General features: G+C 36.3%; 3 protein-coding genes and 1 pseudogene across 6 annotated transcripts; 1 reads left to right on the top strand and 3 right to left on the bottom strand.

Moving 5' to 3' along the window:
• The first annotated feature begins 3644 nt into the window (after positions 1-3644).
• On the top strand, positions 3645-3885 carry LOC130824623 (uncharacterized; annotated as a pseudogene).
• A 27-nt stretch (positions 3886-3912) lies between these two features.
• LOC130823354 (probable glycosyltransferase At5g03795) lies at positions 3913-5936 on the bottom strand. The gene is made up of 4 exons (XM_057687974.1): positions 5818-5936; positions 5164-5512; positions 3974-4271; positions 3913-3926 (listed from the first exon to the last, which is right to left on the bottom strand). Exons 1-4 carry the CDS (start codon positions 5934-5936, stop codon positions 3913-3915), a joined length of 780 nt encoding a protein of 259 aa, XP_057543957.1.
• Positions 5937-6277: 341 nt separating this feature from the next.
• On the bottom strand, positions 6278-7819 carry LOC130824622 (uncharacterized). Its single transcript, XM_057689699.1, has 3 exons — positions 7701-7819; positions 6540-7329; positions 6278-6414 (listed from the first exon to the last, which is right to left on the bottom strand). The coding sequence occupies exons 2-3, from the start codon at positions 7185-7187 to the stop codon at positions 6412-6414; spliced, it is 651 nt and encodes a 216-aa protein (XP_057545682.1). The 5' UTR covers positions 7188-7329; positions 7701-7819; the 3' UTR covers positions 6278-6411.
• A 10313-nt stretch (positions 7820-18132) lies between these two features.
• LOC130824621 (probable glycosyltransferase At3g07620) lies at positions 18133-26626 on the bottom strand. Of its 4 annotated transcripts, none has more exons than XR_009046744.1 (7): positions 26324-26585; positions 24614-25318; positions 24397-24527; positions 23803-24151; positions 22922-23655; positions 22635-22818; positions 18133-18808 (listed from the first exon to the last, which is right to left on the bottom strand). XR_009046744.1 is itself a non-coding variant. In XM_057689698.1 (5 exons), exons 2-5 carry the CDS (start codon positions 25304-25306, stop codon positions 22987-22989), a joined length of 1842 nt encoding a protein of 613 aa, XP_057545681.1. In that variant the 5' UTR covers positions 25307-25318; positions 26324-26626; the 3' UTR covers positions 21764-22986. The 4 variants fall into 4 exon arrangements, 1 of the variants encoding a protein (XP_057545681.1); XR_009046745.1 differs by having other exon boundaries at positions 18133-18510; XR_009046746.1 differs by lacking the exon at positions 18133-18808 and adding an exon at positions 21764-22180 and having other exon boundaries at positions 26324-26626.
• Between the last annotated feature and the right edge of the window lie 916 nt (positions 26627-27542).

Here is a 27542-nt window from a genome sequence, read left to right as displayed (position 1 = left end):
AGAATTATTAACATTTTTATGAATAACTCATGACTGAAAAATGAGAGTCAAAAATCCTCTTTTAATGACCTGATCAGGGATATGGGTAGTTAAAGGCGTTTAATTTACGTTTTAGATTACTAATTATATCTCACTTACCTATTCATTTTATTGTTCTTTGCTTTTTACATAGCGTTTTTTTTACTCTTTCAATCTTACTACCTTCTTTTTTACTTTTATTTTCTTCATGTGTATTTTATTTTATTATTCTTTCATAAATTATTGTTAATGATCAATGCGTGTTGTAAATTGTAGACTTCGGGGTAGTTACACTCTCTTGGAAGATTTTTGTTGAGCCGAGGGACTCTTTGACTACATTCTCCTTTATAGATATGAGTTGTCATTTTTCTTCCCTTCCTAGACTCTGATCATAATTTCTATGACTAAGATATACTAGCAAAAATTGCAAGTTATATCTAAATTTAATTTAAATTAATATCACTTATATACATAAAAATAAGTTTTTTGGGCCTAAAAAATTTAGGACCCTGAGCGGTAGCCAGCTTTACCCTTGCTAATCGACAACCAGACGTATAATAAGCATAGAAATAAAAATATGAAAACTATATTTTATTCTAGTGACAATATCATGATAGGTATATAAAAGAGTCATTTCCCAGAATGATGTTTAAAAAAAAAATTTCCCACTTTACCTAATTTGGGAAAGAATTTCCCAGAATACCGTCCACGTGGAAAAGTCTTTTTTTTTTTTTCAGACCAAACCGCCACTTGAAATGGCGGTTTACATAAAGCACAAAAACGCCACATGAAGTGGCGGTTTGGTCAAGGCAAACCGCCATCTCATGTGGCGGTTTGATCCCTGGTAAACCGCCACTTCATGTGGCGGTTTGCTGGTGGCCTGCAACAATTTTTTTTTTCTTTCATTTCCCCTAAATAGTGAACGTAACCTGCATTAAACTAGTTCAATACCATCTATTCCATATTAATCAATTACGAACCAGCTTGATTTGAAAAAATTAATTATGAAAATAATGCGAAGATATATTACAATCATGAACATACAAAGTTAAAATCATACAAGAATATACAAGAAGTTAAAATAATATAAGAATATACAAAGTTTGTTAAACTACAACCCCCGACCCCTTTTGTTTTGCGCACCGGTGGATGATGATGGTGTGAACTCGTCAACCTCCGCAATGACATTAAGAGTAGGAGCTCGTCGTTGACTAGCACGCTGATATGTGATAATCCTTTGCGGAGGCGATGGATGTGGTGGAGGAGTGTTGATGGAAGACGGGGGAACGAACGGCGACATAGTAGATGAACGCTGGCGGCCTCTTGTGGACCGAGAACTGGATCCTCCGGAAGAGCTACCTCGATGGGCTGAACTCCTTGGAGAAGGAGTGTGGAATGTGTTATTTACGTCGCCAATGACGGGTGGAGTCGGTATGAGGTACTCATAACCCGCTTGACTCAATGCATCGGTCAACGACGCATTAATGGAGCCTAAGGTCTGAGAACATAGCCGATAGCCCACGTCAACTGGCGATGTAGCGGCCCCTTGAATCGTGTCATTACATTGTATCAACACCGATCGGATGCGCTCAGCCTGTTTGTTATCATTATATTGTTAAAACAGTTACTTAAAACTATTACTATTTGTTATGAGTGTTGAAAGAAAACGTACCAGTAACGTAGATGTCGGATGGTAATGTGATCCTGGCTACGCAAATGCGGTGTTCGTTAGGCGTAATATGGAGATGCGCCTGTACCAACTCATGTACATAGCAGAGCTATGACCTGTGAAGTTATCTCCTCCAACCAATGTAGATGCTCAGTCGTTCCACGCATCTACATGCGATCTATGTCGTACGAGGTAGTTCTTGTCCCCAGTCCTCCGATCGATCGCATGTAGTTGACGTTGGGTGTCACAGGCTTGCGGAATTACCTGCTCCAAACCGAATTGACGCATGACACGATCCGGGAAGTGTAAATTTGAATACAAGAATTTGTGATACTAAGGTATTAGAACACTTATTATAAGGTTCATTTCAAATAAAAAAGCTAAAAATACCATGAATATATAGAAAAACCATTAAACTAACCCTATAAAGTAATAAACTTTCATTGAAGCATTTCATCAAACACTTTATATGCATACAAAACAAATCCTAAAATTCAACTACAAATGTGTAAAACGTAAGCTTAAATCATGAAAACAATAGAATGTAACAAACAATTAACGTTTTTATAACTTCAATTCAAACAATAATGAACAAAAAAAACAATTTGCATATTGAACAAAAATTAGGGTTTTATTCACACCTTAAATGAGGATGAAAATGAACTAGTACACAAGGAGAAGATGGGAATGTAGTTGATTAGCTTAGTTGAATGAGAGGAATTGTAAATTTGAAGTAAATGAGAGTGAAGAATTTTTTTTTTTTAGCAAAACCGGCAACAAGTTGAATGAAGAGCAAAATGAAATGCAGTGAACAACATCTCACGACATTCTGGAGATTTGTACTAATACCAAACCGCCAAATCAAGTGGCGGTTTACTCCACTTTACTTTTTTTTTTTTTCAAAAAAAAAAATTTACCTTAACCAAACCGCCATCTCAGATGGCGTTTTACTCCAAATGCCTGAATAAAACCGCCATTTCATGTAGCGGTTTCATTAAAAAAAAAAAAAAAATTTCAAAGCAATCCTACGTGGACGGTAAACTTGGAAATACTTTCCCATTTTAAGGAAAGTGGGAATTTTTTTTTAATTTGGCCATAGATTGGGAATAGACTCTATATAAAAACATCACATTATTTCTTTCAAAAAAGTCACATTATTATAGGTTACTCTTTGTAGAAGTAATTCTTTAATTTGCGAACAAACATTACAATGGCTAGGACGAAATCTTTATGTTGCTTGTTATATGCAAGCTAATATGGACCACGATTTAACCCATAAGAACAACTATAAATAATTTTCTTAGAATTTAGAACCGCCAGCCATTAGGGGATGGTACAGTATGATCTTGAAATAATGATACTGGAGTAATGAAATAGTAAAGTATGATATTAAAATAAATACGAGGATGGAAATGCACTCCTCTGGCAAAGTAGCAAGTAAATATTTGCTTTCTTACTCAGACTACATTTGATTGGGAGATCGACAATGATGTTTCAGACAATGGGATCGTTTGGTATGAGGTGACGGAAATGAAATACAGTGGAAATTGTTTAAGTAATGAAAAGGGTAATGATCTCCTCAGACATGTTTGCACTATGGGGAGTTCAACGTGTATAAACATACCTTGCCAATACAAAGTTTGTAACATGAATACATGATCTACTACACATAAATCAACAAAAGAATCAACACTTTGTTACGCAGTATGAAGAATGTAGCACAAATCGATATATACATGCAGACTATCAAATTTGATACAATGTTCAGGTTTAGTACCCTTTTTATCATCTCTTTTGTATAATCTCCCAATTGATGCACACAATATCATTACATTTCCCTCCTCCGATGCATCTGTACTCTGTATCTACGCCATTCAGAGTAGTTCTTTAGCATAAAACAGTCGACAAGGATTTTTTATTGCCTTCGGATCTGGAAAACTCTGCTATACCAAATCGAATGAAGAATCATATGGAAAAGGTCGTATTTCTTAGGCCGTGCATGCCAAAGGAAATGTTGTTGAACCTTTCTTACCGCAAGTTGCAACTCCAAATACTTCTCTTCTGATATCGATGTCAAAATCTCTTTCAAGTTCGAAATGTCTTTCTCCGCAACAATAATCGAAAATGCCTCCCAGTTCAAGATCTCGAAAAAGGGAGGGACAAAATTGTCGGAAATTATAACAGGCACACATTCATAGAATATCGCTTCCACGACTCTTGGGCTATTAACTTCGTGTCCCTTGGGGCACAGGCAATACCTGCTACTCTTCATGTGCTGAATGTAACTCATTTTTCTCGAAATGCTGGTGGGTAATAGATCATAAATTCTCATATCTGGGTCTTTGTCCTTCCAATGTTTTAGGAGAATTGGACGTAAATAGCCATGGCGGTTTCCAGCGTAGAACGCAAGAATGTTCCTATGTGATGGCGGTTTCCCTCCAACATCTCTAAGAGGATTTCTTGCAAAGCGAACGAACGTTTCTGGCAGCGACACATCCCTCCCTATTTTGAATCCAATAGTTATGTCCGCATTGCAAAGGGCCTTGACGCTGTTCTCCATGTGATGTCGGGTTTCATAAGGAGCCTAAATAATTCAACATGGAGATATATAGATGTATGAAATTATATTGTATGTCAATTAAAAAAGTTCAAGTTGATAAAAGAACAGGGTCAAGCAAAGTAGCAGCATAAAAATCAGAGTCGCGGGAGGATGAAAAGCTAGGTCAGCTACTGACCAGTGTCACATGATTCGCTAATCAATTCGCGAATCACGAATCGAAAAAAACGCAATATGGTCGATTTCAAGCTATTTTTGAATCATATTGAGCGGATTGCGAATTCAAAAGGCGAACTAACTAGCAAATTATGTTTCACTGGGTCATCATTGGATCAGACTTACACGAAAATCAAATGTTTAGTAGAGCAAGGAGATTAGTATTTCATTACCTAATTATCATTATGGCCCGTTTAGTTGTCGCTACTACATGGTGGTAATGAGAACGGTATGTATGAAAATTTTCATGAAATACACCATATCTTACCCATGATGATGAATCTTCGGTTAATAATAGTTTTTTGTTCACCATTTTCCATTACGACCTAATACTACATATCGTAATGGTAATGCGTTGAATGAATTTTATGATAGAAATGGGATGATTGAAATAGAACATGAATGACCATCAAACTTGTCAAAAGCTTTTCCTATTTAAAGTACCCTAACTTTTCAATAACATCCATACCATTTAATACCGACCGGCCATTTTAGTTTACAAATCAAGAAGCCAAAAAAATTTCCATCTTTCATGTTATGAAATGGTTTTAATTTTTCTTGTTTAAGCTGGGATAATTACAATGTTTTGTTGATTGATAAGGTATTATAAAGCGTTTTAGTTTCAACAACTCAATCTGAAGAAATGCAGCAAAGAAAAGAAAACAAAGAGAAAAAAATTAGCAGAGAATAAATAGGAGAATACCCAGTCATGACATGCAACGACAAAGTGATCTGTTCCCCCGGTTCTGTTCCAGAAAGGATATTTGGCTGCAATTGTTTCAGTGTAATCTTTAACAAATTGCCTTAACTTGGTTCGGTTATGAGAGTTTGGCACATACAGAGCATACTCTAGCATTCTTGAGCTAAAAGGCATATAGAATAGGTGTGCCTTCCTAGGATTTTTTACAACAAAGTGTTTGTTTCCCTCCATAAGTTTCATAAACCATCCTTCTGAAGCATATAGTCCCTTGAGTATCGGTTGGTGAAATATGGGCTTTTTTCCGTCTTTATAAATATAGACTTTCAATGTTTTCTCCATTAATTCATAACTCCTGTAACAGCATAGTAGAAATCAGTCAAGATGAAGCGAAAGATCAGAACAAATTAAAATTAACATACCATTAAGCAAAAATCACTAGGGTCTCAACCGCTGTCACATGATTCACTAATCTCCTTGCGAATTATGGTCGGTTTTGGCCTATTTTACGGCCATTTTGAGTGAATCGCGATTCAAAAACGAAATAACTAGAGAATTATATTATACTGGTCTCAAGACACAATTAGAATCAGAAGTCAATGTTTCACAAAGCGTCACTATACAAGGAGCGGCATATTGAAATTGTTGGAAATAATTTACATGTGAGAAAGATGCCACATCACTAAAATAGTAGGTTTGCTTATAATTCTTGGTGGGCAATCCTCCTTATACCATATGGTTTTGGGAAAGAGTGAATGTGTAAGCAAGTCAACGCTCATTATCCGTGGGTTTGTGGGTACAAGCCCACGGGTGCCTGTGGCTGTGTCCACACGAGTGGGCCCACTGGGTGACTATGTGACGAATTGTCACGGCTTAAAAGTAGTTACAACAACCAGCATTTCCCAAATCAAAAAGAACAAAAATGTTTACTTATTTGACATATTCTATTGTTATTTTTAGTGAGATAGGCATTAAGTATATATTACTCCACATCCTATTTATTCATACCAAATGAACTACTAACCAAACAACTATATGCAAGGAATGAGTTGTTTAATTCAAGCTTCCAACTAAATATGTACGATTTCGTGATAGCTTAATCAACAATTACTATTACCTCATAAACACAGAAACATTTCTGAAAACAGGAGCAAAGAGTTCCTTGTCAACATTCACTAAACCAGGATTCTTAATCTTCAACTTTGCATCAAAAATTTCCTTGTCAGGGTCCTGAAGCGACGACCATTGAGGAATCTACTACATCAAAGAAACATTTGAAGTCAAAACCCAATTCCTTCACATTGTCACCAGGAATCAAAGACATCATATATAGTCGCAAATGTGAAGGGCAATTAGAAACTAAAGAGGGTCAATGGAGATACCATTTTACTTGAAAAAGAAAGGTGTCGAGCTAGTATCCGATTCATCCTATCTATGGGTATCACCGAGATTGGTGGCATTCCCGGTTTCACTTTCTTTCTTTTTCGCGAACGCCTCACGCCCGAATCATTCCTTAAAACAGTAAGATTACTTTCTGGGAGTTCCGTCATATTTTCAGATTGTACTACATTTTCTTGGGTCCAACTCTCCACATTCTCAATTCTATCAAAACGAAAACTCTTCTTCAACTTCTTTTTATACCTATTTTCCTGATCATCCAAAATTTTAGGTCCCGATTCACCTCCAGATGTAACACTATTCTCCATAACTCTACCTACATCCCTTGATGCATTGCCATTCGTAATAAACTTATCATCTATACTAACCCCACCTTGTATTACCACTCCTACAAGACTTGAAGCATTGATTTCACTCTTCTTTTCTGATTTTACCAACAATTGACTCGAGGAAACGCCGTTTTTGACACTTAAGATAACTTGATTATCAGGAAGTAAGGATTTCAGTGCATTTCCATATGGCAGCATAAAGTATTGAAGCATCAAATAGGTAATAGCTACAATACCCACTATTAAGATATGCCTTCTTGCTTCAATTTGACATAATTTTTGGAATTTAACATAATACTCCATACCTTAAACAAAACCTAAAACTTCAGCTTTGGATTAGGGTATTTTCATATGGCTTATCCAAATAACATCCTTTTTTTGAGAAAAAAGATGTAAATTTCAGAAATTGTTTCATTAATCAACTAAATTGGAAATACCCAGTTCACTGCAAAAACAAAACCAACAAAAAAACATATTTTGATGATCAATTAAAGTTTTAATAATCAGAAAATTCCTCTTTGCTAAGAACAAATTCAGTAAAACATATGGGGACAAATGAAAAACCCAGGAAAATTGTGCATTCAAGCAGTTAGAAATCTATAAGAAATAAACTAATCCAATAAATTTTACAAATCAGAAGCAGAAGTGACCAAAAACTGTGATTAACAGAAAGTGAAATAGGCTAGTTATTCAATTAATTTGCAAATTTGAAGTTGCATATTCAAAAATAATGCAGTAGTGTAATATAGACAACAAAAGAAGGAATAGTAAAGGAAAAATATACCATAAAAGCATAAATTAAGGAAAAAGAATGACCTTTAAAAGCTTGGAAATCCACTTCTTAGTTCCAAGAATTATGCTTTGAACATGAGAGGAGTATAAGTATTTTGGGATACAAGGAGTTTGTTTGTTTTTCTTTAAAAAATACAAGTTGCAATACTCTTTTGTACATTATTCCTACTTGCTCCCTATGAGATTTATCATCCTGACATCCTCTATTCTCAAAAAAAAAAAAAAAAAAAAAAAGATTTATCATTTTCTTTTAAGTTTATTGAGCATAAGTTAATATTATTTTAATTTTCATTCAAATTTTAAATTTATTTTATTTATTTAATTTATCCATTTCTTTTATTTTTCTACATTCTAACCTTTTTTTTCCTTAATTTGCACAAGAACTATACTTGATACAATACGGCTAAAAAGCGTATAAATTATTATTGAAATAACAATTTGAGTCTATGAGTAAAATGTACATATATAAGAAAATAGATGGAGTATAATAATTTTAAGTTAAATTCAAATTTTAGATGAACAATGCACATATTTCATGTTGATCATAACGTAAAGAAAATAAACTAAATATGTACATCCTCCTATATTAGAATTATTAAGTATAATTAGGAGGATAATTAGAGATTGCAGTCTCGTAAATATGATAGGTTTTACCGTTATATTCTGAGTATTGTAAACATAATCAATTAATTCAATTAAAAAAAATAAAAAAAAAATAAAAATTGAGAGTTATTCAACTCTTCACTTAAGTTTTTGAACCTTATTACCTCAACATTCCTTGTGAATGTGTTATGGGGCACATAATGTATCCGAAAATTTGAAAAAAATAAGATTATTTAACAACTTAATTCAAAAAATGAGCTTCGTAAAAACTTATTTCCCAAAATAAGCGTCCGTACAACCGAGCCTAGCCTCGGGATAATTCGCTGTTATCAACAGCGAAAGATCCAAAAAACAAAAAAAAAATTAAAGGTTAAAGTCGCTGTTACTAACAGCAACTGATTGAGTTGACTGGTCAACTCCTTTAGTCGCTGTTACTAACAGCGACTTAAGGAGTTGACCAATCAACTCATTCAGTCGCTGTTAGTAACAGCAACTTTAACCTTTATTTATTTATTTTCTTTTTTGGAGAACTAAAGTAGCCGTTGGTAATTTAGAAAAATAGCCGTTAGGAACGTGAAAATAGCCGTTGTAATGATGTTCTATAGATAGCTCCATCATTTCCCATACTTCATTATACCCATTTTGCATCATTCTTCTTCTTTTCAATCAATTTTTAAAGGTAACATAAGGTATTATATTAGTTTTAATGTCAATTGATAAATGTTAATATTATTTTTGAAAGTTTACTTACGTATGTATATTATATGTTTTATGTAGATGTCAAAGGAGCATTGTGTTGAAGAGCTCTGTGATTGTGTTTATGAAGTTGAGATTAATACAGATTGGAGCGACTTCGATCCAGGGCGTGAATTTGTTGCTTGCCCTTTCTACTTGATTGACGGATTAGGATGCACATACTTTAGATGGATTGCTCCGGAGGGTACAAACACTAGTGGAAAAAACCTCATTTGCTGCGGTTTTTTTTGCCATTATTTGCTGCGGTTTTGGGCCCCAACAATAGTGATAGCAGCAAATGTCCTACTTTAAATGTTGCGGTTTAAATGCTGCAGAGAGACGTAATAATACGACTTGAAAAGGAAAAAAAAGAGCCTAAAAATGAGGTATTTAATCTAAAGAGACAAATGGATGATATGGCGCATAGGAAAAAGAGACTGAAAGGATTATGAGAAAGTTTAAGAAGCCTTCTTAGTTAGCGACGGTAGTTTAACTTAACGAATGAAGTATGTAATTTGATATGGATTTGTTGAACTTGATTGAAATTCATAATAAACGTGTGATACTACTTTTAAAATATATACATCTACATATATGTTACAATTTACACACAAAAGACCAACTGTTACAAATATTGAGTATGTACAAATGTTTAATAATTACAAACAGTATTCAAATGCTAATCCTCCTCCTGTACCCTGTCTAACTGTGACGGTTTACGACGCCTCCTACGATAGTAAGAGGTCGTCGCATAACGTTCGGGTAGGGGAGGTGATTGATAATGTGATGATGTGGCACCCTACGAGGACCCGGCACCGTAGTCCGGGCACGTTAAGTCAACCTCCTCAAGATGAACGTCGGGGTCATGAGGAGATGACTTGTACGTAGTGATGTGGGGCGCAGTCACTTCCGGAATGAAGTGTTGAAACTGCGTGCCTAGGAGTATACCTTGGGCAATCTCCCGTACGGGCTCCTCTTGGGAAGAGCTGATGACTGATGCAATGCCCTGTGCCTGCAGTAAGACTTAATTATTAATGAAATGTATAACGTGTAAGTTCTATATATATAACCTGGTCAACTCGTAGTAGATCGAGTTGATCGCGGTAGAACCCCACACCCAATTCAGTGTGAGTCCTAGTTCGTCTTTCACAGGACCAACGCGATCCATATGGCACATGCGGAGGAGGAAGTAGTGGTGGCGCAAATGCATCACGTCCCACATTCCTCATCGGTTGACCAATGAGGACATGCTCCCATGCCCAAAGCTATGAATTACCAATATAAGTAAGTAAAAATTAAACACAAAAATATGTAATAAATGAAACAAAACGGTAACATGAAAACTTAGTATTACCTGCAATATTATCAGGGGCCCAACGATCTCCTTCACGTTCTTCCGTGAAGCTTCATAAAGCCTCCTGTACAGATACGCAAGGGCTGCCGAACCCCAGCTGTATCCGGAGATGAATCCATTTCTACAACAACACATACAAAATCAACATCACCATCATGTTCATAAATATATGACCACTATACATTTTAAATTCAACAACAAATTCTCGAACAAACTTTTAATTATGAAGATCAAGGTAAATAACAACTACATTCGACATTTTCGTAGAGTTTAAGTGTAAATGACGCAAGGATCATGACATACATTTTGAAATAAGTTGTTTATTTGTCTTATTTTTTTCAAATTTCCTAATGTATCCCACCTGTTTTTATAAGTACCCGTATTGGCAAGAAATGTTGAGATATTCTCAAGGCATGATTGGGATTTGGGAGTCCCTTTCCACTTCAAAAGCATCAAAAGTCGAGCACATCAAAAGGATAGTTCTACATGTCCTACAAAACCTCAACTATTAGATCCTGAAGCCCATAAAACTCTCAATACATTTTCATGAAATCAAATGACTAATTCAAGTTTTAAACAAAATAATAAGAGTGTTAATGGATCGTTGTTGTCCATATAGGATCACAAGTACTCTTGAACAAAAAGGTTAGGGGGGGGGGGGGGAGATAGTTGTGCCGACAATTCATCGGTTCTATCAACAAGTCGTTAGACCCATTGGTTGAGAAATGGCAAGCTTCCAGATGATTTGCAAATCGTTGGTTGTGAACGATGAGTCATTGCCTAGGTTCGCTCTTGATTATTCAACGTACCATGAGACAAATATATTTGCTGCTCTTCATGAACGCTTTGTATGCTGCTTCACTTTTAATACCAAAGATTTTCATGTCTGATATCGTATTTTGCCAATACATATCGTTCTAATACAACTGTGTATTTTTCCGGAAAAAACGGCTGATTTATCTCTTGAAGGGTCAAATCCTTTGTGAAAAAATGTTACTGGTTAACACTAATATCCTTGCGTATACTCGATCTTTCTAGAAACACTGGCACTGCACAAAGCACCAGTGCAACCGCTCATACGCCTTAACGTTACATGTAAAGCCTGGACATACATTTATTTGTCAGCATTGCAAAGTGAAACTAATGAAAACAATTAATATTCAATAACAAAAAATATTTTGTTCCAACATCCAAATGAAGTCCAAATAACCAACTTGCCTATCTAATAGGGTATAAATACACATGTTTATGTTACAAAATTTTTGGAGCAATTAATTAGATCAACAAGATTAAACACAATCAAACACCAAGTAAAATCACACACAAATTTATGGGTAATGTTAATTGTTACCCTCCCTTGACCAATAAATAACAAGACGGACAATTCAAGCATTTAGGTCGTTCTTTGGAGCAGCCAAAAACAAGCAGCTTATTTATTTTTCATGTATATGATGTTAACTATAACTCGCTTTTGGATGTTGCTTTAAACAAATTCAAAGCTAAGTTGTCGTACAGTCACTGTTGAAGAATGTTGAAGAATGGCGTTCCTACTTTAATTGATTACTCCCACTTGTGAACTTGACGAGGATTTGCATGTGAGGGGAGTGTTGAGATGGTTTATCTCATTTCCACATTGATGAATTAAAGATGATGTGCACACTTTATAAGTCATTGAAGCCCTTCATACCATTGTCATATGCTTTTGAGATGGTATCTCATTGGCTATGGAGTGTGTGCAGCTTGGATTTTTCCGATTATTTGTTGGTGTTCACAATAAATCCAGCTAAATTTTCTGGCCAACATTCGAGCACTATTGTATACCTCTTCTTTGGAGTTTCCGACCGACATACAATCTCCATGCTTGAAGTCATATCTGTCAAAGTTTCTGACCGAAAATTTGTGCTCTCTTCGCTCAAGATTTTCAAAAATGACGACTGTATCTGCATCCTCAATTTCAGTAGAATCCTCATGCTTGTCTGTCTTCGCAACAGCCTCATCACATATTTCTAGATCTACAGCTTTCCTTACACTATGAGCTGCCTTCAAATCATTCTTATGTAGGAAAGTTAACATATTTAGAGATATTTTTATTCTGTATTTATTTTGTCATATATTTTGTTACCATTCTTAGTCTCCTAGCTTCTGTATATATTTTGGCTTAAACCATTGTTCATTATTAATACAAAGAGTATTCACAACCCTAATTCTCTGATTTATTATTCCGTTTCATGGTATCAGAGCCGAAAGGTGATTCCAGGGCTGTCGAACACCTTTTTTGGCTTCATCATTTACCTTTGTTATTCTAAACCTAAATCTTACCTTACCTATGGCTGATTCTGAAAATCCAGAAAACCAAACTTTAACCATGGCACAAATGGAGCATGTACTTCGCTTATTTCAACAGATGAGCAAAACCCACAAACCTGAACCAGAACCAGAACTTGAACATTCTATACCAGATCTAAAGGTATCCGAAAAATTAACCTACCACAACTATACAAAATGGTGCAAGCTAATGCACATAGCCTTAGACAGCAGAGGACGGCTCAAATACATCATTGTCGCCCCTCTTGCACCTGCAGATCCAAATTACAAACAATGGAGACAAAGAGATCCGATAGTTCTTTCATGGATTATCACAAATATTGATTCTGATCTAGTTAATCAATTTTTAGATTACAATACAGCATGGGATTTATGGAAGGGTATTGAAACTCTTCTTGGCAGTGGAAGAGACGAGCTCCAAATTTTTGATCTCAGTACAAGGGCAAGTGCAATAAAAAAGAATAATGATACTATTGAGATTTACTTTAGTAAACTAAATACTATTTGGAAAGAAATAGATCTGAGGCAGCCGAATCCTATGAAAAGTGATGAGGACATTACCATTTTCAACAAATTCATTCAAACTCAGAGACTGTACCAGTTTTTGGCCGGTCTAGATGAATCTCTTGATAAGAAGAGACGAGATTTGATAAATCAAGTGCCTCTTCCAACTTTAGACATGGCTTATGCGGCGGTTCGAAGGGAGATTTCAAGGCGTGGGATCATGGTCCACACATCATCATTTGGGCATAACCCCTCAGAAATTGGTTGTGGCCTCATCGCACATCACCGGTCGGAAAAATCGTCACTCCGGCGAGAGGATAGAACAAACTTAAAATGTACTTACTGTGGAGGTTCGAGACACACCAAGGACACTTGTTTCAAGCTTGTAGGCTATCCGGATTGGTGGGAAGATCTACAAAAGAAAAAGGCTGCCACCAAGGCACCGGTACACCGGGCCGGCGGCAAAGCCCTTCTCAGTACAGCAGAGATCACCGGCGAAGAGGATCACAACCATGGAGGTTTGTATAGGGAGGAAATAATGGAGGATGCTCATGAAAAAGGAACCAGAAATGAGGAAGAAGAGAGAGACCCAAAATTTAGAGATAGAAAGGAAAAACCGACCATAAGTGAGGGAGGGAGTGAAAACTTTCCTTACTTGGCTTTTTATAGTGACACAAACACAAACCCTAACCCCACTTTCTCAAATCCACGGCCCATTTATAAAAAAAATCAAAACAAAATTTTTTCTTCTTTAAACCTTAAAAATCGGCCCACTCCACAAGCCCAAATACACTTCCCAAACCCACATAACTCCATAATTAATAATTCACCTTGGATTTTTGATTGTGGAGCCACCGACACCATAACCTTCGACCCACAAGATTTTACCCATCATAAACCTATTCATCGATCTCACATTAAAACTGCTAATGGAGAGTGTGTCCAAGTTCAAAGTGCCGGTTCTGTTCATGTGTCTCCCTCTATGCATTTAAAAAATTGTTTATTGGTCCCGAGTTTATCACATAAATTACTTTCTGTTAGTCAACTTACTCGAGAACTTAATTGTACTATTCTTATGACTTCCACTGGTTGTGTTGTGCAGGATGCTCAGACCGGGACCGTCATTGGACATGGTACTGAACGAGGAGGATTATACTATGTTGATGAGACGACTCAATAAGGCCAAGCTTTGCTTGCTCGTGGTTCATCTGATCAACTCTTCTGGTTATGGCATCGACGTCTCGGTCATCCTTCCCTAGCTTATTTAAATTTTTTGTTCCCTTCAGTTAAGAATAAAATGTTGACTCTTGATTGTGAAACTTGTGTTTTGGCTAAGAGCCGTAGACATTCTTACTTACCGAGTGTTTCTCGTACTAGTACTCCTTTTTCTTTGATACATTCGGATGTTTGGGGGCCAACCCCTGTTTTTGCTACTAGTACTTATTCTTATTATGTTCTGTTTGTTGATGATTGCACTCGTATGAGCTGGGTTTATTTTCTTAAACACAAATCTGAAGTTTTTTCTGTGTTTGTTACCTTATATAATATGCTTCATACCCAATTTCAAGCCACTCCGAAAATTATACGTTCTGATAATGGAGGAGAATTTGTTAACTCCTCTATGAAACGTTTTTTTCTGATCATGGCATGATACATCAAACCTCTTGCCCATATACTCCTCAACAAAATGGAGTGGCCGAGCGTAAAAATCGTACTCTTCTCAATATTACTCGGGCTATACTCCTTGAGTCTAATACCCCTGCCTCTTTCTGGCCTGAAGCTGTTGCCACTGCCACTTATCTTACTAACCGTCTACCCTCCAAACCTCTCCATTATAAAACCCCCCTTGCAACCCTAGCCTCTTTTGTTCCTATACCTTCCTCTCATTCTCTTCAACCTCGTGCCTTTGGATGTGTGGTTTATGTTCATCTTCCTCCACACACCCGAACCAAACTTGAACCCCCGGGCTCTTAAGTGTGTATTTGTGGGATATGGAATACATCAGAAGGGATACAGGTGTTATGACCCAGTACATAATCGGATGTATACTACCATGGACTGTGATTTCTTTGAACAATCTTATTATTATACCCAGCCTCGTCCTCAGGGGGAGAACACTAGTGATGACTTGAGTTGGTTATTATATCCAGTTACTATTGATCAGGAACCAAAAGAACAAGTAGGTGAAACCACTGATGTTGTCACTGAAAACATAGTATCTCCTCTTCAGACTGATCTTCAGATTGATTCTGTCCAACCCACTGAGCATCCAGAGGAGTTACAGGAGGTAAATTCTGATGTCCCTGAAATTGTTGAAAGCATTTATGATAACAATATTGCAGATATGGAGTTGCCACACAGGTATGATTTGCCGCCTAGGAGTACGAGAGGTATACCACCTAAGAGATATGATCCAGAGTTCGAAGCACAGAGATCAAAATATCCTCTTAAAGAAAACAATGACAATCTCTCTCTCTCTCAGCTATTGCCTTTAATGCTGCTCTTTACTCCAATAACATACCAAGAAATATTGAAGAAGCCCTACAGAATCCTAGATGGAAGAAAGCAATGAAAGAAGAAATTTCTGCCCTGAACAAGAATGAAACTTGGGAAAAATGTAAACTACCAGAAGGAAAGAGAACGGTAGGTTGCAGATGGGTGTACACTATAAAGTATCAAGCAGATGGTACGATTGAAAGGTTTAAAGCCAGATTAGTAGCTCAAGGGTACACACAAACATATGGATTTGATTACTCAGAAACCTTCTCTCCGGTTGCAAAACTTAATACTATCCGTGTCCTTTTTTCTGTTGCTGCAAATAAGGATTGGCCCTTGCATCAATTCGATGTGAAGAATGCATTTCTCCATGGGAAAATAGAGGAAGAAGTATACATGAAAGCTCCTCCAGGGTTCTCAAATAACTATAAGCCAGGAGAAGGGTGTAAGCTCAAAAAGGCTCTTTGTGGGTTGAAGCAGTCTCCTAGGGCGTGGTTTGGAAGGTTCACAGCAGCCATGAGGAAGTTTGGGTACAAACAAAGTAACTCAGATCACACTTTGTTTCTCAAACGGCGAAAAGGAAAGATCACATGTCTAATCATTTATGTAGATGATATGATTATTACTGGAAATGACGAACATGAGATTGATACTTTGAAGAAGCAACTTTTTAGAGAATTCGAAATGAAAGATTTGGGACAGCTAAAATATTTCCTTGGCATTGAGGTTCTGAGGTCAAAAAAGGGTATCTTTATAAGCCAACGGAAATATATTTTGGATTTGCTTACAGAGACTGGTATGATTGATTGTAAACCAACAGAGACTCCTATTGTTACTCATCACGGGTTACAGATGATCGAAGGAGAGAAACTTGCAGATAGGGGACAATACCAGAGGTTGGTCGAGAAACTTGTTTATCTTGCTCACACGAGACCAGATATTGCATATGCAGTTAGTGTTGTAAGCAGATTTATGCACCAACCCCAAACTCACCATATGACAGCTGTTATGAGGATTCTAAGGTATCTTAAAGGTACTAGTGGCAGAGGGATATTTTATAAGAAGAATGGGCACTTAGATCTTATTGCCTACACAGATGCTGATTGGGCAGGAGACAGAGATGATAGGAGGTCTACATCTGGATACTTTACTCTTATTGGAGGCAATCTAGTTACATGGAAAAGTAAGAAACAGAAAGTAGTTGCTCTTTCAAGTGCATAAGCAGAATTCCGGGGCATTGCAAAGGGAATAACTGAAGTAATGTGGTTAAAGAAGCTCCTAAGTGAGTTAGACTTTTCGAGAAGACAAACCTGCAGACTTTTTTTGCGATAACAAAGCGGCTATTAGCATCTCCGAGAATCCAGTTCAGCATGATAGAACCAAACATGTGGAGATTGACAGACATTTTATTAAGGAGAAATTGGAGAATAACATTATCAGCCATCCTTTTGTCAGATCAAAGGACCAGCTTGCTGATATTCTTACAAAGGCTGTTAGTTCTGAGGTGTTCGAACAAACACTATGCAAGTTAGGTATCGGTGACCCGAAGACCTAACTTGAGGGGGAGTGTAGGAAAGTTAACATATTTAGAGATATTTTTATTCTGTATTTATTTTGTCATATATTTTGTTACCATTCTTAGTCTCCTAGCTTCTGTATATATTCTGGCTTAAACCATTGTTCATTATTAATACAAAGAGTATTCAAAACCCTAATTCTTTGATTTATTATTCCGTTTCATCTTAGACAATTTTTTGAGTAAAGCCTCCCAACGCTCATCTGATTTTTTCTTGTTCTCTAAATACTTGTTTCTAAACTGGTCAAGATCTGCTTTGGACTGTCTGGAAATATCTTCCTTATGCAGAACATGTTGTGCTATGTTGTTGTCAATTTTAGTGATTATCTCCTCCATCAGAATTAATACTCTGTTAAAGCCAGTTTTGAGGTCTTGTTGTGTTCCTGCAGGATTTCGATCACAAAGTCCTTGATCTCCGACGCGTCCTCCATCACCAAGAATCGAACGTCTCTAATACCAATTGTTATGGACTAACTTGGCCATTAGATGAAATTAATAAGAGTAAACAGAAAATTGTATATATATGGAACAAGTTTGCAGCGGAAGATTGATTATGACTAACTTGTTCGTTCGCTCAAAAAACCAGACAATCAAGAACGAAGATTTTCTCGATCAAATTGACCGATTTTAGATGAATTCTAAGCAATCTTTAATGATTACTTATCCTGGAAAAAGACACTGATTCCCCTAAGAAATGCAAGGCCTTCATACTCACAATTCTCTCAATGATCAACGTGATCTTGGAGAAGTATGAATCTGTGAAGGCTTGATATACTCAATCCTCTCAATCAGAATATGGCAAAACAGAGACAAACACCTTGTTATCTGAATGATTACTAAGAACCTAGATGAATTAAAACTGAATAATATGTCACTTTTACAATGTGGAGGAGAGCCTTATTTATAGAATTGGCTTTCATCCTCTGACGGCTTACACTCAAGAAGAAGGCGCCTAACTTCTAACGGTCATATTAGACGTCTTAAAAAGAGCGTGATAATTCTACTGTCAGGATTTGGGAACACCTAGCTGTTCCTTATCTTCTGTCAACGTTTGGGAACACCCAGCTGTTCATTATCTTCTGATACAGGACTATGTATACTTTCCTCAAGGCTAGATCATGTATGTTCATAGTATTGAGTAACTGTTCCTCAACTCTTTGTACATCAGCTTCCTTAACTTGAGCTGGTCTAAATTCAGTATGCTGTTCCTCAATGCTTAAGTCTTCTTTGTTCCCAGTGTGCTGATCATATGCAGAAGGTATATTTGTTCCATTCTCTCCTTCTTCAGTTTGAATTGTCCCCAATTCAGAATCTGCATAGTATGGTTGCAGATCCCCTATGTTGAATTTGGGAGGGACTCCATTTTGCTCTAGAAAATTTGTCTTGAAAGTATTATCCCCAATCCGGAGCTCTGGTGCAGCTGAAGGGTGCTCGTTGACCTCTTGTTGATATATAGTGGTAGTCTTCTTAGTGTTCCTTTGCATTTGCTTGTTGATGTTCATCAGTTTTTCAGCGTGTTGTGTAGCATCTCCATGTGTTCTGCAATGCAAAGAAAAAGTAATTAGTGATAAAAATAATATAGCATTTATTCCATATGCACCTTCAACCCTTGTGTATACAGTTCTGAAATCTAGGTCAGTTTGATACTGTCTCTCAATCATCTTGTTCCCCAAAGCCTTAGCATTTGGTAGAGCTAGTAAGTGTGCTATCCTTCTTAATGTGTCTGTCACTATTTTAGGTTTACCATTTTTATGCTTAGCAGCAAGATTAAAAATTTGCATGAACTCAAGCCACTTAGCACGTTTGGCATTAAGTCTATTTTGTTCCCAAGTATGTCTAATGGATTCATGGTCTGAATTGTCAGTAGACTGTTCAATCTTCCCAACATCTAAGTGATTATTCTTCTGTCTGACCTTCTTGCTGAACAAAGACATACTATCTGTTGCTTCTTGTGAAAACAAAGTGGGTTTACTACCTGCTGTCTTCTGTGGAGGCATAGTTCTATGAGGTGGCAGGGGCATAAGGGCTTTCAATTTCCCCTCATGTCTCAAGGTATAAACATTAGTGTAGCCATTATGTAAGGTCCTTTTGTCATGCTGCCAAGGTCTACCTAAGAGCACATGACAGGCAGTCATATCCAACACATCACAAAGCACTTTATCTTTGAATGACCCTATAGCAAACTGGATCAAGCACCTCTTCTTCACAAACCCACTGGCCTTGCTATCCAACCATTTCAGCTTATAAGGGTGTGGGTGTGGCTTAGTTTCTAAATCCAAGGTCTGCACTAAATCCTTGCTCACACAATTAGTTACACTCCCCCCATCTATGATTAAGTCACAAACTTTGTTCTTAATTTTACATTTGGTTTGGAAAATGTTCTCTCTTTGATCATTGGGTTTGATCCTTAGGGTAGCATGAAAGTTCCTTCTAATCAACATATTTTTCATATCTAGTTCAGGGTAAACTTTCTCTCTATTTTCTTCCTCCTTACTGCTCTCAGTTCCTCCAAAAGTCTCTAAAACTCCCTCATCATTCACAACGTATGAGCCATCAGGATCTTCCTTAGATGTGGAAGGCCAAACTACCTCTTCCTCCCCATTCATGCTGACTAACATAGCCCTAGGTTTGCCTACTTCCCTAATTGCTGGCCACTCCTGCACAGTGAAGGCTCTAGCATTGGGACACTGATTCTTTATGTGACCATGTCCATGGCATTTGAAACAAACTACCCCCTTCAAGTCCCTAGGGTCCCTATCTTTGGTAGTGTTGATCAAGGGTGGAATCTTATCTAGTGCAGTGGTCGGAGTGACAATATGTGTTGGTGCTGTAACACTTCTATGTGTTGGTGCTGCAACACTTCTTGAGTGGTCTATGCTGGGTTTCTTCTTAGAATATTTCTCTAAAGTGAGGGCATTGCTACAAGCTAGGCTGAAGGTAAGGTTTGGGGTCAACTCTAGCTTTCTCCTTAAGTCTTCCCTTAAGCCACCTATAAACTTCCCAATCTTCATCTCCTCAGTCTCATTAGTGTCACAAACAACAGATAACCGTTCCCATTCTTGGATATACTCAGACACAGTTCTATTTTCTTGTCTTAATGTTCCCTATTGTATGCATAGCTGCTGTCTATAATTGCGTGGGACATACTTCCTCCTTAAGTGCTTCCTCAGTTTTTCCCATGTACTGATTCTTTCTCTATCCTCCCTCCTTCTTTGCCTCTGCACTCCTTCTAACCATGTAGCAGCAAGCTTGGTCAGTTTAATCTTAGCTAGCTTAAATTGTTGTTCAGGTGTGGTTTCCTTAAAGTCAAAGTATCTTTCCATATTAGTTTCCCAATCCAGGTACACCTCTGGGTCTGGAGAGTGTCTATCAAAACTAGGTAAGTCGATCTTCAAAGTTTTATCCTCATTGTTCCTATGGTTTTGTGGGTGCTGTTGAGGTCTATCCCCTTGGTTCCCCATGTTATTGGCTACTGTAACAGCTAATTGTTGGTGTAAATTGGTAAGGGTTTCTATTTTCTCGTCCACATCCATGTTTCCCAAGTTATTCACAAACAAGACAATGGTAAGACAACTAATATTCAGATCCTGCAAGAAAATTTCTACAACAATTTTTCCAGAGACCAAAACAAAAACACAATTCAGAAAATCACTAGCCACAATCTTTGCAAGAAACTTTCCCAATCAACAAATTTTCACTAACAATAATGAATGCACAGATACACGACCCTAATTTTACAGAATGATATTCAAGAATCAGATTGTATATACCAAAATTTTCAAAAGAAACGTAATGTTCAGAAATTTGCGAAAAAAAACTTGTTAAATTATTATCGGTATCCACAATCAAACAATCAAAATGGAATTATAGGAATCAATTTAAGCGAAAACTCAAAAAAAATTCGATTATCGGATAACAATTTTACATGCATGCAATGATAATAAAATCAGATTTCAGAAATCTTTCCTTCAATCAAATGCGTGTGGTGATTAAATCGAATTCTACCATCTTTAACACAGAATTTAATATCAAGGAAGAATTGAATTTATACCTGTGATTACCGATTGAAACAAAATGCAAACAATACCTGATTTTCCGATTTCCCTTTTCAGAAAACGCGAAATTACCAATTACCTGGCTTCCTTTGTAACCTACCTTCGTGTCCCTATTCAGAACACGGCTCTGATACCAAGTTGGAACAAGTTTGCAGCGGAAGATTGATTATGATTAACTTGTTCGATTGCTCAAAAAACCAGACAATCAAGAACGAAGAATTTCTCGATCAAATTGACCGATTTTAGATGAATTCTAAGCAATCTTTAATGATTACTTATCCTGGAAAAAGACACTAATTCCCCTAAGAAATGCAAGGCCTTAATCCTCACAATTCTCTCAATGATCAACGTGATCTTGGAGAAGTATGAATCTGTGAAGGCTTGATATACTCAATCCTCTCAATCAGAATACGGCAAAACAGAGACAAACACCTTGTTATCTGAATGATTACTAAGAACGTAGATGAATTAAAACTGAATAATATGTCACTTTTACAATGTGGAGGAGAGCCTTATTTATAGAATTGGCTTTCATCCTCTAACGGCTTACAATCAAGAAGAAGGCCCCTAACTTCTAACGGTCATATTAGACGTCTTAAAAAGAGCGTGATAATTCTACTGTCAGGATTTGGGAACACCTAGTTGTTCCTTATCTTCTGTCAACGTTTGGGAACACCCAACTGTTCATTATCTTCTAATACAGGACTATGTATACTTTCCTCAAGGCTGGATCATGTATGTTCATAGTATTGAGTAACTGTTCCTCAAATCTTTGTACATCAGCTTCCTTAACTTGAGCTGGTCTAAATTCAGTATGCTGATCCTCAATGCTTAAGTCTTCTTTGTTCCCAGTGTGCTGATCATATGCAGAAGGTATATTTGTTCCAATATACGAATGAACAAATTGTATGACAAAATACAAATCACTGATTGTAGAAATTGAATGTAAATGAAAATGTACAACGAAGAACGATTGTAACCAAAGAACGATTACAAATGATAGTATACAAGCATTCGAAAGGTTTGTTCTCTCCCAACGAGTATAAAACTCCACTTAAAACTATTACTTGAATGAATGCCTTAAACCCTTCCCCTTCCCCTCTATTTATATTAATTATCTCTACATTTTATTCTCCCACTTAACTAATTACTAAGTATTATTTATTACTTAATTCCTAAAATACCCCTTCCCAGCCATTCATGACATACGATCCAAAAAATTTATAAAGAGATAAAATCTGAATAAGCAAATAAGGCAAAGTTGAAAACAATTATTTATACATGCTGGATAGGAGAACTTGTAACCACACCTTGCATGAAATTGATCTGTTGGGGGCTTGTTCAAAGAGCATTATTATTCCACATTCCTTTATTCAGACACCCTTCCGAGAAGTTTTTTCTCTAAGAAAAGATCTAGGCAATGAACCTGATCTTGTTCATAAAATCATAATTAAACATGTCCATCAAACAGATCAAGAAAGTATACCAGATTCACTGCATCAATGATAGGAATATTAGGCTTTTGAAGGGATTTTCCAAATGAATAAACAAATTATCAACGACAAGTAAGAAGATAAAATAAACCCAAAAAACTTACGGTTTTTAGAGATTCAAGCAAGTGCAATCAGTCAAAGAAACAGCTTCCAATTGAACCACAGATTTCTAACCAGGTCTTATCTGAGAAACTCGGTTGTACCAAACCGAGTGAAGAATCATGTGAAATAAATCATACTTTTCTGGAGTTTTATTCCATATGAAATGCCGCTGCACCATTCTTAAATTATGTTGCATAACAAGGTACCTCTCTTCAGGGATAGAAAGAAGAATGTTCCTCAAATTTGGGATGTCTTTCTCTTGAACAAACACGGCAAACGCCTCCCAATCTAGAACCTCAAAGAAAGGAGGGACATGATTGTCAGAGATAATGACGGGGACACACTCGTAGAAGATGGACTCGACAACCCTAGGAGTGTGGACTTCATAACCTCGTGCACAAATGCAGTACTTGCTACTCTTCATGTAATCCCTATAGACTGCTTTGCCTTGGATATCCCGCGGGAGTGGACCAAAAATCTTCATATCGGGCACCTTATTCTCCCAGTATTGCAATAACAAAGGACGGAGATAACCATGTAATTGTCCGGCAAAGAAGACTAATATATCTCTTTCTGAAGGTGGTTTTCCTCCTATGTCTCTAGTGGGGTCATTTCCACTACGAATATAAGTTACGGGAACACTCACATCCTTACCTATCGTAAATCCTCTTGCAACATTGGCGTTACAGAGTCCTCTAATGCAATTGCTCATATAAAGCCTTGTTATACGCGAGCCCTAATAAAAAAGCGTAAAACTTTTTGGTGATAAAAGCAGAAGTACAGAGACATTAAGACACATGACTTTAAGATAAACCCAGAGGATAAGCCAAATTCTAAACTATGAACGTTAAATAAGATACATCAAGGAAACTAAAAGGCATACCCAATCGTGACAAGCAATGAAAAAATGATCAGCGCCCCCAGTCTTGTTCCAAAAATGGTATCGTGCTCTGATAAAATCAACATAATCTGCAAGATACCGCTCCAAGTTTTTGACATTACGTGATTTCTCATCATAAAGGGTAGCACGTAGTATGTCAGAACTGAAAGGAATGTAGTAAAGATGGGCCTTTCTCGGATCCGTCACAGTAAAGTGTTTACTTCTTTGAAGCAGCTTCATAAACCATCCTTCAGCTGCGTATAACCCCCGTAGTCTTGGGTTGTGGAATATTGGTTTCTCTCCTTCTTTGTATACATAAATTTTGAGTAGACGTTCCATCAAGTCATAGCTCCTGTAAGAAATATTACCTTCAATCTTCTACATTAAATACATATGGAATCTCTAAGCGAAAAACATAAATTTACAGGATTATGTTCCCACTTCTTAGCCACATTGCGATCAGTTAACGGAAAAAGAAGTGACATCAGTGCCTAACTTCTATTTCGTACTCGTGTTTTCTTTCACAAGTTAATAGACAATACTCTCTACAATGCACCTCTTTTTCAGCACAATTACAAAGTCGAGGTCAACATATACCTTTTGAACACGGAGACATTTCGGAAGAGAGGAGCATGCAAGTCAGATACGCTTCTTAAAACAGGAGCATTCTTGATCTGAAAGCTTGCTGAAAGAAGTTGGCGGTCACGTGCTGCAGATCCTCTTTGCCTCTAGAATCAGTAAAAAGATAAATGAGAATGATGGGCAAACTACACCAAGATAAATATAAATTAAAAAAAAAAAATCACTTCAATACCACTGTGGTTGAAAACGCAGGCTTACTACGCAACATGGTATTCATTTCAGATAAAGTTATTGTAGCTCCCCTCATTTTTTTCACATATCTTTCAATCATAGATGAATCCTCCTTGATCCTAGCCTCCAACTCCATAACCTGACTGATATTGTGCACTTGAGAGCTGCTAGTTTTTGCTGAAACAATTGATCTGTTACCCGAAGGCTCTACTCTGTGTACAGAAATTCGACCTTTTGAAAAAAAATTTGAAGCATCCATATGATTACTGTCCTCAAGTTTTTGCTCAATAGTATTGTTATGCATGATATTAAATTGCTTCATTTCATTTTCCACAACTCTTGGTTTCATAATCGGTGAAAAGTCCTTACCAGAAGCAACAATAAGTCCACTTATTTCATGCCGGAATGTAAGTCCATTGCCTTTACCTTCCTCTCCTATGTTATTTGCATTGTAACCAACTCCTTGCACCAAGTCAAAATTACCATTTGTAACAAAATTTTGGGAACGCGGACTTGTTCTTATCATTATGAGAGGTGAATGTTCTTGACTAGGCGACATAGTAGATAAGTATTTACCAGAAGGCAACGCCCAGAATTGAGAAAAAACTACTATAACAGCTAAAAATCCCATCATAGAAAGAAGTGTTCTTCGGCCATAATTACATAAATCTAATAACTGACCAGCCATGTCCATGCATAAGATATTCTATACATAAAAAAGAAAATAAAGAATTCATGTGAATATCTTGTAAACAAAAATTCTCATCTGTAAAGTAATATTCAAGCCATTTACTTACATAAAGCACATTAAAAAGTATACTAATAATAAACAAGATTAGTGAAATTAACAAATTATCCACCCTATGGCCATATCTATACCATATCATACTATAACATACCATACCATACCATCATACTTATACTATCATTCCCAGGATCCGGGGTAGATGACATACAGTCCATATCTATGTGGTGTTTAATGTATCCGAAAGAACCAAAGAAAACAAACCACTTCAGATCTATTTTCATAAAATCAGAAGCTAAACATTGTTTTTTAATTCAACTAAAATTAGTAATAACTACAACAAAAACACCCCTCAAATCAATTTATCCACCCCAATATCAATGTCATCAAATTCATTAAAAAGCTTCTATACACTAAACAGAAACTCTAAATCCATATCAGATCTAATTATTGCAATAGATTTTTGGATTCTAATTGTGGAGCTCATTGAAAAGTAGACCATGTTATCAATCCAATATCACCTAAGGTTGCGTACATTGCACCCTTCTAGATCCTACCGAAGCAAGAGCCACATTTGCATAATAGAAGTAAAATTTTTTAGTACTGCAAAATTAATCATAGACTTTATTTAATAGTAGCATTATAGCAATCAGTAAAACCTAACTTTGGGGTTTAAAATGAAGGCCTTCACATCATTGTCATCATTGTAGTCATGTATCAGCAATCAACAAATATTAAAACATCAAAAGCTCAATAATTAACAATGAAGCACTTAGCACCCATCATGTTGAACATGCTACCAATAATGAGGTTTTGGCCAAATGGGTTCAAGCTAACATACTGAATAAGACCCAGATTCAATCCCACATTCTCTTGCAGATACAGAAATGCTGCTAGTAATCAAGACAACCCAAGTGGAAAAAACTGATCTTGCTACAGAAATAGATAACAAAACAATCCCAATACCTTTCAAATACACCAAATTGTAGACCCAGAAAAGAGCTAAATTGAGGATTACTAGAGCTGAACTGAATACCCCATAATTAAGCTTTGGTTTAAAAGTACAAACAACAAAAAGAAACAGAAAGAAAGATTGGATTGAGTGACAACAGAGAAAAGAGTGTATCTGTTCACTTCAGTTTTGAGTGTTGATTGCTCTTCCAAAAGACAGCGGTTCGTATACTAAGAGCAATGTGACAAAATTAAAATTGTCGGCGGTCTGCAATTCTGCATCCTAAATTCTAATTAATCTTTACGAAGGCGTTATTAGCAAACTACAAAAAGTTTATAAATTCTTATAAAATATAAAGTAAGAGTATCCATTAAATTTTAATGAATTGGCCTGAGCCGGTCTTACAGAAGGCCGGCTGTAAAAATTTTGTTAGTGTCAATGTCAAATGACAACTGCTTGAATTAGTCTTCAACCATTAAGATTTAGGGAGAATAAAAAGAAAATAAAATGAGCAAATAAGTAAGAAAGATAAACTTTTTACTCAATTAATTTTATTACTACGCAAACTTGCATATTTATAGGCAAAGTTCTATTTATAATAATTCACCAAATACATTCATAAAGATATTTCACATCATTTTCAACAAACCGCATTCTAACTATGAAAAAGGGTTAAATACTATTACAATATATCCATTTAATATTGTCATTAAAAGCATTTCACAACAAAAAAAGAGATCTTACCGACTAACCCAAACTATTGGAAATTTCCGACTAAAGTTTTGACTGACAAGTGTTAGTCGAAAATTCAGACTAAATTGCTACTAAATCAAAGTTTGGTCGGAATTTTAAATTTGAAAAAAAAGAAAAATTTTTAATTAAAAATTTTTGACTAAATTCCGATTGAATTTTAGTCGGAAAAAATTTGACCGAATTTCCACTAAAATTCAGTCGAAAACTTCTTTCACAAGTTTATGAACTTTAATATGCAACTTTGCATTATAATAATAATAATAATAATAATAATAATAATAATAATAATAATAATAAGGGAAATTTGTAAAGAAACATTTTTTAAAATCCTTTTTTTGTAAAGAAACACCTTTTATAATTTTTTTTTTTTTTGTAAAAAAACACATTTTAAGAGACTTTTTATTAAAAAAAACACCTTAAATCAGTTTCCGGTGACTTTTGTCAACTTTCCGGCGTTGACTATGCCATTTGTCAACTTTC

The sequence above is a fragment of the Amaranthus tricolor genome, chromosome 9, assembly GCF_026212465.1.
Source record: "Amaranthus tricolor cultivar Red isolate AtriRed21 chromosome 9, ASM2621246v1, whole genome shotgun sequence".
In the NCBI taxonomy this organism is placed as follows: domain Eukaryota; kingdom Viridiplantae; phylum Streptophyta; class Magnoliopsida; order Caryophyllales; family Amaranthaceae; genus Amaranthus; species Amaranthus tricolor.
This window is presented reverse-complemented; position numbering and strand designations above follow the sequence as displayed.

Bases quoted from the DNA above. Each gene is read 5' to 3' on its own strand.
- LOC130824621 (XM_057689698.1), bottom strand. From the start codon at position 25,306: ATGGACATGGCTGGTCAGTTATTAGATTTATGTAATTATGGCCGAAGA. The intron at 24,152-24,396 runs GTATATGTTGAC...TATTTCTTACAG, and splicing joins AATGTCTCCGTGTTCAAAAG to GAGCTATGACTTGATGGAAC. The intron at 23,656-23,802 runs GTATGCCTTTTA...CTTTTTTATTAG, and splicing joins TCATTGCTTGTCACGATTGG to GGCTCGCGTATAACAAGGCT.
- LOC130823354 (XM_057687974.1), bottom strand. From the start codon at position 5,936: ATGAGCGTTGACTTGCTTACACATTCACTCTTTCCCAAAACCATATGG. The intron at 5,513-5,817 runs GTAAATTATTTC...ATGCTGTTACAG, and splicing joins ATGTGGCATCTTTCTCACAT to GAGTTATGAATTAATGGAGA. The intron at 4,272-5,163 runs GTATTCTCCTAT...TGAATTATTTAG, and splicing joins TCGTTGCATGTCATGACTGG to GCTCCTTATGAAACCCGACA.
- LOC130824622 (XM_057689699.1), bottom strand. From the start codon at position 7,187: ATGGAGTATTATGTTAAATTCCAAAAATTATGTCAAATTGAAGCAAGA.